Raw genomic sequence first — 13,480 nt, 5'->3', positions numbered from 1 at the left:
TGTATTTTCTAAGTCTCCCTCTGGTTAATAAGGCCTGCAGAGGTAACCCCCAAGTAAGCTCTCCCCTCCCCAACCTGACTACAGATTGGAAAATTAGGATTACTTTCCTAAGTTACATTGTGAACCATGTGACTCTAGGATGTGTCTCTATCTTCGCAGAGTATGAATCTAGCTGGAGATGTGCCAGGTATGGTCGGCCTTTGTGTGTCCCAAGCAAGAGGACTGGACTTTCTTATTACCTATCCTGACTTCACTGTAGTCCTGAACTGGATAATTGGGTAGCAACCAAAGGCTGCAGGGTAACTCAGATTCAAAAGACTCCAAAGTCTTTGGCAAACTTGTGCCTAGAGAGATGTCCTTCGTACCTCTCCCAGGTGAACCTCAGAATCTGGGGACCAACTAGTCAGGAAATGTTGATAGTTATGGAAGAAGAACGAAATTTAGCCCATGCCTCTGGGAAAGAATTATTCGTCTGTGCTCACATGTCCATTCTCTGCTACACTGCCTGCTTTTCAGAAGTACAAGAAAATAACCTATCAAGCATCCAGTCCCTGAAGAAGCTACCAGGAAGTAATTCATTGACTATTGATATACACAGCACTTAGATCCCAAAGGCTATTTTAATACCTTGCTATTGAGCTCTTCGGGTCACTCATGATTGGGCCTGTTGGCTTCTGTCTGAAGGAAAGTACTCACTGAGCAGAGACCATAGTTCTTTCCGTCCTCCAGGTGAACGACAAATCAACAGTTTAGGTAAGTGAAGACATCATTGTCGAAATCAGGCAAATACATTATGATTTGACAAGAGAATATCTATGTTCATCCCAAAGCAGATTTTATATCAGGAAAACAAAATTTGGCTCAAAGTCAGAGCAGGAAGCAGTTCTCTTTTTTATTTTCTTCGCCACCATAGCTGAGCATTTGGGCTCCTGCAGTCAAGGAGGCCGGGCTACAGAGCTGGGAGAAGCCCAGCTGATTTCAGCCAGATGCTCAGCCCATCTCACAGATGCAATTTAGTCATGATTCCATCTTATGCCTGGGGGGCTAGAATGCCATTGTTAAAAATACATGCCACCTATGGCGTTCTCAGTGAAAAGCATGTTGGGGTCTTCTCCTTGAGGATGATACTGCCAATGTCTCAGTGATACAGGATACTTTTGAGTGCAAAGAAGCTGCCTTCCTTAGCCCTCCAGATGGAGTCCCCACAAGAGAAGGTTCAGTGAGCTCACACAAACACAGCTGCATAAGGCCAGAGTTAGCCCTGGTGGCAACGAGAACCGACCACCTTTCAAAATGACTAACTTGTTCTGTGCCTTAGGACATGACAAGCAGCCTCTTTCCCAAGAGCTTGCTGTAGAACGAGCCCACCAGTGGCTTTTGAAAGGTTGTGAGGTCTTAATGCCTATTCTTCAAATCTCTCGAATGCACACAGCTGAGGGTAAATGAAGCTTTCTCAGGGAATATGCAGGCAAGGGTAGCTTTTAAAAAGTAAGCCAGAAATATCTTTGCAACTATTTAAACTTATGAAAAAATTAAAATGCTAGTTTAAAACTGTGTGCATATGTGAGAGAGAGAGAGAGAGAGGGAGAGAGGGAGATGGAGAGGGAGAGGGGGAGGGCGAGAGGGGGAGAGAGAGACAGAGACAGAGACAGAGAGACAGAGAGAGAAAATGTTTCACAAAACTCTTTTGGAAGGAAGTGAGCAAAACTACTTGCAGTCCACTGATGTAGTAGACAGAACCTTGGGCTGACCCTAACCAGAACTGGCCTCAGCCCTCTCATTTGTCTGCTCTGAGACTGGAGCACAGCAAATGGATATGACAATCCATCCCAGAGTGCCTCAGAGGAGAAAGTGTGTCTTCCCCACCTCCACTGTGAGCTCCTCACTTCTGGGTCTCAGGAGTAAAGACGGAAACTGCTTCCAGGACCTCTCACTATTTTTAGAATTCAGTACCATGAAAGCATGAAGGTCTTCATGTGGGAAGTGAAAGTGAGAAATGTGAAGAGCTGGAGTCACATGACAAAGATGTGGCTTAACAGCCATGGGAAACAGCAAGAAGGACTCATTTCCTTGACAAGATCTGGCTGTTGGGAGACTTTGGGGTACAGAAGAGAGATAGGAGACAGGTTAATTTCTCTAGGATTGGGGTGAATACTTGTCTCTCTCATTCTAATGTAGGGACCCTACAATGTTTGTGATAATCTGAAAAGTCATCTATGTCTGTTTCTTCTCTCATTTCTGCTTTAGGACAAAAGTTGAAAGCCACCAGGAAATGAGTAAGCTATATTCTAAGCCAGTAGTTCTCAGAACCCCTCACCTCCCCCACAGGGATATATCTCCAGATTACTGGGCTCTACCCCCAGAGTTCTTGACTCAGTTAGGCCTGGGGTGGGGACCTGAGAGTCTGCATATCTACCAAGTCCCAGAGGGTACGATGCTACTCGTCCACAGGCCCCACTTTGAGAAGCACTGCTCTAACCACATGCATCTGTCTGTGGTGACTGAAAGGAGCTAGTTATGAATCCAGTTAATCATTTTCAGTTTGATGCCTTCCTATGTTTAACCCTCGTCATGCGAGATCAGATTTTCTCACCCCATGGATTGTGAGCAGAGACTGATGTATTCGCCTTTGTTTCTTCTCTCTCCCCGCTTCCTCTCTGACTATAGAATGAACTTACTGGCTAGTTCTAACTCATTCTTCAAGTCTCAACTGAGATGTCACTTCTTTCCTGATCGGAATTGATTAGGCACCCTTCTTGGGTGCTCTTGTATGACCTCCCCCAATATACAACATGTCACATTATATTTTCATTGTTTGTTTCCTTTTTTGTCACTCTCATCAGATAGTGAACCCCTTAAGGGCAAGGACTATGTCTGGGAGGTTGCTAGTAGTGAATCTTGGTGTGAGGTAATGCATTCTTGGACTCTAAAAACATTAGAATAAAGAAGGAATAAATAAGAGAGATATTGTAAAGGAATATACTTCTCAGTGCCTGCTCCACAATAGGTATCTGTAAATGCTTATTCAGTTAAATAGACATGTTAACAGAGTTTTTTTGACTGAAGGGATATGGAGGGTAAGTTGGAGAAGGAATCTAACATTTGGTGAGCACCTAATATGTAGCAGACACTGATCAACAGCACAGTAGAAAATGGCATTGACTTAGAGGGGAGTAGGGCATATGAATGAGTTTGAAATTGGTGAAATGGTATTTAAAGTGATATCAAATGCTCAAAAAGAGGTGCGCATCTGGAGATTTATTGATTATAAATTACAGCACAGTAGTTAGGAGCACAGTCAAAAACAGACTCAGGAGGCAGACACATGCCGGTAGTCACACCAAGATCTCATATCTCTTCATTCTAATGCAATAAAGAGGTCAGTCCAGACCTTCCCAACCAAAGAGAATACTTGCAACAAAGGCCAGCGCAGCACAGTCCTGGCCTGCCAGCCCCACCCACCTGCTCATATGTACATAAGAATCAGAAGGGAACAAAGAGGCATCCAGCAAGGTAGTCCTCAGGGTCTCTCCCCTGGGTATCTTGACCTTCCAACCTTCACTTTCTCCTTTCTCTCTTCTCTACTATGGAGAGTTATGACTTGCTAGTTGAAGAGGTTGGAGGAAACCACCGTGGATCTTTTGGTTCCAGCCTTAGGGTGAGAAGGGATACAAGACCTTCAGTGATGAGCTTGAGTGAGTAAAACAAAACTGTCCTGAGGACCCTTTCCTGTGCCATCATACTTCTGCCCTTGAATGACAAGGCAGTAGGTTCCCACCTGTGGCCAGGTCTCATTTAGCTTGATAGGAAAGCTCATGGGAGGCTTGGCTAGAAGGTTTGATGGATCCTGTGCTCTCCCTTCCTCAAATATTGTATTCACACAATTCCAGGGGTCCTGATCCTTTTTTCTATAGGATTGCCCTTTTACTTTCCTAACAGAGGATGGAGGGATGGGGGTGGGCTGCTGAAGATGCTGGTAGCTCAGAGGCTGAAAACCTCAGAGATGAGCTTGTGTCAAGGGCTGGTGCACTTTAACTAACCTGATAGTATAATCAATGCATTCTTTGTTGACAAAGAGCTGATTCATCTATTTTCTCTTCCCACCTGTAGCTGAGGATAGAGGAAATGAATTACCAGGAAATTGGAAACCACACCAAAGTGACTGAATTCATTCTTGTGGGACTGTCCAAGCACCCCACATCTCAGAGTATTCTCTTCTGGGCACTGATGTTTCTCTACATAGTAACTTTGGCAGGAAACAGCATGATCATTTTCCTGGTAGGAGTCAGTTCTCGGCTCCACACTCCGATGTATTTCTTCCTCAGCAACTTGTCTTTACTGGATCTCCTTTTTTCCACCAGTGCTGTACCACTGATCATGGCAAACTCGCTGCAGAACTTTCCCACCATCTCTTACACTTCCTGTTTTGCCCAGCTCACGATTCGAGCCTTCTTGGCATTGGCCGAGTGCTTCCTTCTTGCCATTATGGCTTATGACCGATTTGTGGCTATCTCAGATCCACTCAGGTACAACCTGGTCATGTCTTCTCGAGTATGCATTTTAATGGCTTTGCTTGCATGGATGACAGCCTTCCTGCTCACTGTTATGCCCATTCTGCTCTTTCCCATCAGTTTCTGCGGCCATAATTCGGTCAATCACTTCTCCTGTGAAGCCCAAGCCATCTTTAAATTGCTCTGTTCCAATACCATTTTCCTAGAGGTTATGATGATGGTGTGCGCTGTCATTTCAATGCCAGTCCCTTTAATTTTCATCCTTATCTCTTACCTTTGCATCCTCAGGGCTGTCTTAAGAATCCACCCAACTGAGGCTAGGCTTAAAGCCTTTTCCACATGTGGCTCTCACCTGGTTGTGGTAACCATCTACTTTGGGACACTAATATATATTTATGTGAGACCCCAGACTAAAAAGTCTCAAGATGGAGACAAAATTGTCTCTATACTTTATGCAGCAGTGACTCCAATGCTAAATCCCCTCATCTACACTCTGAGAAATAAAGATGTGAAAGCTGCTCTCAGGAGAGTAACTTGTGGGGCCAAGTCCTGATACCTCAGTCACATGACAGCATGCTGGATAGTAGGACAGCACTAGGGCTTTAGCTCTCCTGGCAATTTTGCATCTGTGAGTGACACTTCTGAAATGAGTAAACACTTGCAAAGCATCTGGATAATGGAAGAAATCACACAAGAACAAAGATTTGATGGCGTAAAAATATAAAACTGCTGCATGTCACATGCATCTTATACTAAAACAAAATGCAAGTTACACATGAGAAGCAAGGTTTGCAACGTACGTAACAGAAAAATAATCAATAGTATTTATGTATAAAACCTCTTGCAAGTCGTTAAGATAGGAGATAAATACTCCAATAAGAAAATGGCCAAAGGACACAAACATGCAATTCAGTAAAGAAAAAAATAAACATTCATTCTTAAGCAACAACAAAAATACTACTTTTCATTTATCATGTCAACAAAAATGAGAAACATGTATAGTATTCAGTGTTGGTTAGAGTGCAATGTAACCTTTAGGGGAATGTAAATTGGTACCAATTTTTGGAGAGCAGTTTTGGTAGCTATGAAAAGTGAACATTGGGTGACCCATTTAGTTGGGGAGGTAGATCTCAGTTGGAAGTGGACTTGCCCTCTTCATGCACTGCTCTGAGAGCACTGGGAGGTTCTGCAAGCCTGGTGGCTCTGAAAATATCCACAAGGAACAAGATATTAATCTCCACCTTTTGCAGACTCCCGCAGACTGTACATGTCAGTGCTTGCTCCCGCACCCTTCCCGACATTGAGAGAACCTTGGGGAGGAGAAGGGTGGTTTCTCCCCCAAAGGCAACTCCTCCACCTTTGAAATGGAGCCTCTCAGCAATCTGCAAAAATATGGTTGGTCCTGAACAGGTGGTCTTCTTTATTTAGAATGAAAAATATTTTGAAGACCTTTCTTTTCATAGCCGTGGACTTTAGTCATTGATTCCAGGAAAATATAATGGACCTGCTGTTATGGACTGAATGTTTGTTTGCCCCTCCAATTCATATGTTGAAGCCTGAACCTCCATTGTGATGGCATTGGAGATGGGGCCCTGGTTCAATGAGATTAGCACCCTTATAAGAAGAGGAGGAGACACCAGAGTATGTTTTCTTTCTCTCTCTGCCTCTCTCCCTCTCTATCTCTGACTCTCTCTCCCTCCTTTCCTCTCCCTCTCTTTGTCTCTCCCTCACTCCTTCTCCATCTCCCTCTCTTTCTCTCTGTCTCAGCCTCCTTCATTCTCCCTGTCTCTCTCTCTCTCTCTCTCTCTCTCTCTCTCCATTATGTGCCATCTGAGGACACAGTGAGAAGGCAGCCATCTACAAGCCAGGAAGTGGACTCCCACCAGAATCTGAATCAGCTGGTGCCTTGATCTTAGACTTTCCAGCCTCCAGGACTGTGAGAAATAAATGTTTTATATCTGTTGTTTAGGCCACACAGTCTGTTATTTTGTTACAGAGGCCAGAGCTGAATAAAACACCTGCTTCGGCATCTCATGTCATCATGCCATCTCGATGCATCTATGTCACAGAAATACTGATGTATATATATGTAACATGTTTGTGCAAGGATGCTTATTAAAACACTGTTCGGACATGTGAGAATTTTGAAAAAAAATCTCTAAGTGTCTATTAATAGAGTAATGTTTAAATAAACTACAGTAAATTCATAGTATGGAATATTGTGCAGCTAAGAATAGACCTATAGGTCTCTCATTCTTCTGAGAGCAGAAGCTTACCTGGCTATTGGGATGTAACCTTTTCATGATGATGACAGAAGTGCAAGAGGGGTGACCATTATAATTCTTAAAGCCTAGGATCAAATTAGCACATTGTTATTTTTGCCATGAGTAACACAACACATTCAATCATGGTAGAAAAAATCACCAAAGACAAATAGGAACAAATAACCATATTTTCTGTGGGTTTAGCTGCAGATCTATCTGTTTCTGGTAGAGGTGGGTTAAATGCACTATGATTTGAATTCTTTCTTTGTGAGTAGAAGTATTTATTTACTTTCCTTTTGCATTAAAAAAACATGCAAATATGGTCATATTAAACAGTGCAGATTTTTTAGTTTCTTTTTTGTTTTGGTTCTCCCTGGCCCACCACCCTGCCCATTTCCATTCAACTTCCATATCATCCCCTCAAACCTCACCTTCGGGTAACCTGTGTTAATGATCTAGTTCATACCATTCACTATAACAAAATTCAGACATCTCTCTATATACACTTATACAAATATATAAGTATTTTTGGTTATTTGTTTTTCACAACATTGAGCTCACATTATACACATTTTGAGCATCTTTTTTCTCACTTAGTAACCAACATACATCTCTCCAAATCGGTGGTCACAGCGCTGGCTTATTCTTTTTAATGCCTGTATAAAATTTGTCAGTGTCGATTGAACCATTCACCTCAGTCATTCACCTTATTTCCAGTTTTTTGCCACCATGAGACCAGTGGCAACAAACATCCTTCTCATAGAGATCTTTCTACCTGAATGGACCAAATGTTCAGACTCACTGCCAACATTAAAAAGACCAGCAACATGTATTGCTGCTGTCAGGGATGCAGAAGAAAAAGTATTCTGGTCCCTTCAGGTGGAAATGGGAACAACACAGCACAGCCTTTTTGGAAAGCAATTGGGCAATATCTCTTCATACTGGGAATCATTCCCAGAGAATGAGAATTGTCTTTTGGCTAAGTCATACTGATGCACAGCAACGGGATAAAAAGAGAGAGCTGTTAACATGCAGTTAAATAGGAGTTAGAATCCAGAGGGCCTGGTAGAACAGGGAAGTGGAGGTAATGGTCCTGTCATGCTCAGGCCAGGGACCTGGTGGGAAAACCTGGGATTCTGAAATATGAAATGGTGCTACATGGGGGGATGCCCTTGAGGATGATGACTCTGCAGAACCTTCTGGGCTCTCAGACTGACAGACAGAGCTTGTCCTGCCCCAGTAGAGTAGCACTTCTGCCATACTGGAAGATGCTCCATAGACCTCCCCTTTGCAGGGTAACAGATGCCCTCTTAGAATCTGCCTGCACTTTGTCTCCTGAGTAACAGGTCAATAAGCGGGGTTAAATAGCACATCAACCGGCTACGATAGGTAATTATCATCACGGGGAAAGAAGACACCTGCTTAACAAAGGATATAGGGACCGAGCAACTCAGAAGTCACGATATAAAAAGCAGTCACAGGGCTGGACCCTGTGTTGCGGTCTGTCAAGATTCTGGGCCTCTAGCATAATAGAGGCCAGGTGGTAGCACATGCTAACCAAAAGTCAGAAGGTTGCTATTACCATAATGACTAAAAAGGAGGAAGGGTCAACCGAAGGGGCTTGACCTACAAGGAGTCGTGGTTAATAGAGCTTGGCATCCCCAGCGAAAAAGCAGATGGGCAGCCAATGAACATGCTATTTAATATATATCGTCCAAAGAAGGCAAGAATGAAGAAGCAGCCACCACTATACAAAGTCTCTATCCCTGGTTCAGTCCCCAACCTTGAGCCAATTTTAGACCCAGAACCCACTGTCTGAAGAGGTGTGGCCAGATCCCCAGAAGGAAGGACCTTGCAACACTGTGCCAAGCATATAGTAATGACAATACTATTTTCAGGGACCTATGGCCATTGACTCAGATGACTATACACTGGGGAGAGGCGCTCTACCCAGATATTTAGAGAACTATTGGGCACAAGGCAAAGAAGGAACCTCCCCTAAAGCTTCCGGAGGGAGCACGGTCCTGCAGGGACCTTAATTTCAGACTTCTGGTCTCCGAAACTGGGAGAGGATGAATTTCTGTTGTTTTAAGCCATTCAGTTTGTAGTAATATGTTACGGCAACTCTGTAATATATATTGCCAATACATAGGCAAATAAAACAGATACATGTATATATATATAATATATTATTATACTAATATTAGATATTACATTCTGCATAAATTATATATATTTAAATTTTGTATTTTATATATATTAATATACTATATGTTATCAGCACCCAGTATCTTGGTCATTTGATCAGAAGCCTGAAGGGAAAGGACTGGAAGATTCAGAACGAGAGGTCTGGAGTAGAGGCTTGTGGATGTATAGCTGGTAGTGGGCATGAAATATGAAGATTGTTGAATCATAGCAAACACTGAGCAGAAAGTATCCACTATGGAAGAGGCAAGTAGACAAATTGACTTGCCCAGTTGACATGAGGCACCCTTTGTCATGGACAACCCCAAACTGTCCCAATGGGCCCATGCACCAGTTGCCCCAGAAGCCCAGATGGAGGCCCAAGAGTAAAGACTCCCACTACCAAGGCCGATCTCTCTACCTCTGGATGTCCCACTTGCCAGCAACAAGGACTGATGCTGAGCCCCTGATGAAACACTATTCCTTGAAGACACCAACTGAACACTCAGTGCCAGTCAACTATGCTGGGCCCCTTCCATCCTGAAATGACAGGCAGTGTGTTCTCAGTGGAATAGATAGGACAAATAATTTATTAGATCTACATGTGATATTATGGGAGTACAGTAAATGCAGTCTGCTGTACATTTGCTACAGAAAAAAAGAAAAGAATATCTATTTCTACATAATCGTATCTGAATGTAATAGCTTTGGAAGGATATGTAAAAATCTTGAGGACTGGAAGTCAAATTTAAGATGGAGACTTACTTTTTATTGTATACCTTTGTGCACTGTTTAAATTTTATTTTTACCATGTAGCACATGTCACTTCTAAAGTCAAAATTACAAAACCATCGGAAGAATCAAGTTGAATAGGATAGGGAAGGGCAGTCAGTACTGAAGGCAGCAGGAGATAGGGCCAGAGACAAGGTGAAAGGATGTACCTTGGGTAGAAAAGCACAGGCCTGTGGGTGATGGAAGGAGAGGGCAGAAAGGTGGGACAGGACTGCAGTGGCAATGGTTGGGTACCAAGAAGATAGGCTACGCTTGCTTTTCTCTAGGAAGTGAAGAGCAAGGTCTTCTGCTGAGGGAGGTGAGGGAAGGGCAGCAGAGTCCCAGGGATGGAGAGAGCAGAGGAGGTGTGAAACAGCCCTTGGGGTTCTCTCAGTAGGGGAGGGAAGGAGGGAAGGAATGGAACCAGTGAGAGGCTTCAACTCAACCGGTAATGTTTTTAAGATGGATACTGGGTATACCAGACTTTGCTATATCCTTCAATATCCTTTTCGATATGTCTGACGTCAAAATCATTGGGAGTCTGGGAGATGGACTTAACCAGAGATGGGCAGGACCTGTGAGGGCCTGCCTGAGATGGGAGAGTGCAAATTTATGGTGCACTCAATCTTCTCTGCTGTGTAACCTTCTCCAGCAGGGTAGGCTTCTAGGTGCAGGCTCAGGGAAATCAGACATACAAGTTCCTGTGGGCAAGAGGTGTTCATGCATCCTAGGCTTCCATTCATCCAGAGTAGGATGTGCGGGGAAGAAGCAATGAAAGACAGAGGAGTTTGAAGGAGAAAGAGAGGAAGTGAGTTATGTAAGGGGTGGAGTCCTGTTGGAGATGGGAAACTCTAACCCTCGAAGGCCTTATGGAAATCTAGAAAGGGGTCACTTCTCTGATGTCAGGGCACTTAGTTCCAGGAAGCTTGGAACCAGTAAGTTCAAGGAAAAATATGGCAAACAATTGGCATTTTCACCCCACTTCACCCCCTGTTGGCTCTCAGCCAGTGTTAGATGTTTAGCTTGTGTCCTTCCAGAAGCTTAGAAAATATGTTTTCTTACATGTATGCATCCACAAACAACATGTAGGACTTGTGGAAGGATTTTTCATTTACAAATTGTAGCTTACTCTATGTCTTATTTGGCACCTTGTTTTACAGTCATCACAATGCTTTTGAAAACTAGTTGACAAAGCATTATTCATTCTTTTTCATTGCTGCATTTTAATCTCCTGGATGAATATGCCCCATTGCATTTATCCTTTTTCTTACCAATTGGACTTTAGATTGTTCCTAACTTTTCCTATCACCACCATCCTTGAACATATGTCCTTATACATATCATTTACAGTGTTTCTCTAGCAGATGTACCTAGCAGTAGATGCGTTGGGTCATAGAATGGGCATTTTAAATTGCAATACTTTTAGTTCAAGCCAAGGTGCTGGAGCCATGGTGACTTTATTCAATCCTGCTGCTGACTTGACCCACAAGCAAAATGACCCTGGGCAAGCTGCAGACCTTCTCTGTGCTTATTTTCTCACCTATAGATGGAAATAATAATACATACTTCAATCATAGGATTCTTTCAGGGTTTAGTTAGTAGTATTTATCTACAACATTTGAAGAGTGCCAGAAGCCTGAGTGAGTGTTGTATAATTTGTTGTATAATTTCATAGCTTTGCCAGATTACTCTGCCAAGTGGATGGCCTAATTTACATGCCCACAAGCAGTGCACGAAACCACTGGTTTTTTCACAATCTTGGAAAGTTTTGCTAATCTGATGAGTGAAAAATGATTTGTGGATTTAGTTTGCATCTCCTGATCATTGATGGTGAGCATTAGAATTCTCTCCCTTTTGAATTAACTAGGGATCAATAAAATATGACCTGTGGCCCAAATGCAGCCAGCCAGACAGTAAAGCTGTATTGGAGCAAATTAGTTTACATACTGGTTAGGGCAGCTTCCCCTGCCACAACTGCTGAGACAAGTAGTTGCAAAGGATAACATGGCCTGCAACACTGAAACTACTTCCTGTGTTAACCTAAAAATAAAAGGCCTTTCAAAATGAGAGGCAACAAGCATTTATTTGAGATCAAAGGAATAGCTATTCAGGAAAGCACTGATTCAGGCAGAAACCCAAATAGTGTTACAATTGGGAGACAAAGGTTAAGGGTATTTATGTGAGAGGGAAGGGGAACAATCACATCCATGGAAGAAAGGCATTTCTATCGGTGAAGGTAGCATAACATAGTAATGTTTATGCTAAACAATGTTTTTAACTTTCAGGCCAATAGTCATAATATCTGCTTTGTTGTTATCCTTGTAAACAAGTCTTTGAGTCACAATGCTGCCCTAGGCCTAGTTCAAGGGTTATTTTGTCCCGTTTTAGCATTCCAAAGGTTTGAGGCATAAGACTTGCAAGACAGTTCCTCTGGGATGGCAGCTCCAGCTCCATTTTAAAGTGACTCCATTTATATTGTTTTTGACACCTGTGTGACCCCCTCACAGAAAAGCTTTCCAACCCTGCTTATCGCCTTCTGCCTATTTGCTTAGCCGGTTGTTAGTCTTCTTTGGGTCTATAGGCTTGCGATTTTTTTTTTTTTTTTTTGCCCTAGAATGCTTCACATTCATCATTGCATTTAGGACTCACAAGCCTAGGAGGGAGGGACTGCTACTCCCAAGTTTTAGAGATGAGAAACTTAGGATCAGGCGCAGAAGCACCAGAACAAACTGGGCCAGAGCCTTGGAACCTGGAATTCAGCTCCTTTCCCGCTAAAACCACCTCAAGAGCTGATAGCTGATCTCCTGGCAACCTCGTGCTCTTGGCTCTCATTGGCAGCACTGCTCAAAAGGCTAGCCATGGAGTGCACCGTTTACTGATTGGTGGGCTATGGCACGTGTGTGCTCACTGCTGTTAGGCCTCTGGAGCTCCGCCCCCACTCTCTGGCTTCGAGATCCGAGTCTCCGCACTGCTGCTAAGCCTAGGAGTTCCGCCCCCATTCTCTGGCTTCGAGATCCGAGTCTGCGCACTGCTGCTAGGCCCCGAGCTCTGCCCCCATCCTCTGGCTTCGAGATCCGAGTCTGCGCAATGCTGCTAGGCCCCGAGCTCCGCCCCCATCCTCTGGCTTCGAGATCCGAGTCTGCGTTCTGCTGCTAGGACTAGGACCTCTGCCCCCATTCTCTGGATTCGAGATCCGAGCCTGCGCACGGCTGCTAGGCCCCCGGAGCGCCGCCCCCATTCTGTGGCTTCGAGATCCGAGTCTGCGCAGTGCTGCTGGGCCTAGGAGCTCCGCCCCCATTCTGTGGCTTCGAGATCCGAGTCTGCACACTGCTGCTAGGCCTAGGAGCTCCACCCCCATTCCCTGGCTTCGAGATCCGAGTCTGCGCACTGCTGCTAGGCCCCGGAGCTCCGCCCCCATTCTGTGGCTTCGAGATCCGAGTCTGCGCACCCCGGAGCTCCGCCCCCATCCTCTGGCTTCGAGATCCGAGTCTACGCACTGCTGCTAGGCCCCGGAGCTCCGCCCCCATTCTGTGGCTTCGAGATCCGAGTCTGCGCACTGCTGCTCGGCCCCCGGAGCTCCGCCCCCATCCTCTGGCTTCGAGATCCGAGTCTACGCACTGCTGCTAGGCCTAGGAGCTCCGCCCCCATTCTTTGGCTTCGAGATCCGAGTCTGCGCACTGCTGCTGGGCCTAGGAGCTCCGCCCCCATTCTCTGGCTTCGAGATCCGAGTCTGCGCACTGCTGCTAGGCC

At 44.4% G+C, this 13,480-nt stretch overlaps 1 protein-coding gene across 1 annotated transcript; it reads left to right on the top strand.

The window, feature by feature from the left end:
* The first annotated feature begins 4,308 nt into the window (after positions 1-4,308).
* LOC105302533 (olfactory receptor 13H1-like) lies at positions 4,309-13,357 on the top strand. The gene is made up of 2 exons (XM_011375598.1): positions 4,309-5,040; positions 12,947-13,357. Exons 1-2 carry the CDS (start codon positions 4,309-4,311, stop codon positions 13,355-13,357), a joined length of 1,143 nt encoding a protein of 380 aa, XP_011373900.1.
* Positions 13,358-13,480: the final 123 nt, after the last annotated feature.

This window comes from Pteropus vampyrus, unplaced genomic scaffold (genome assembly GCF_000151845.1).
Source record: "Pteropus vampyrus isolate Shadow unplaced genomic scaffold, Pvam_2.0 Scaffold275, whole genome shotgun sequence".
NCBI lineage: Eukaryota > Metazoa > Chordata > Mammalia > Chiroptera > Pteropodidae > Pteropus > Pteropus vampyrus.
This window is presented reverse-complemented; position numbering and strand designations above follow the sequence as displayed.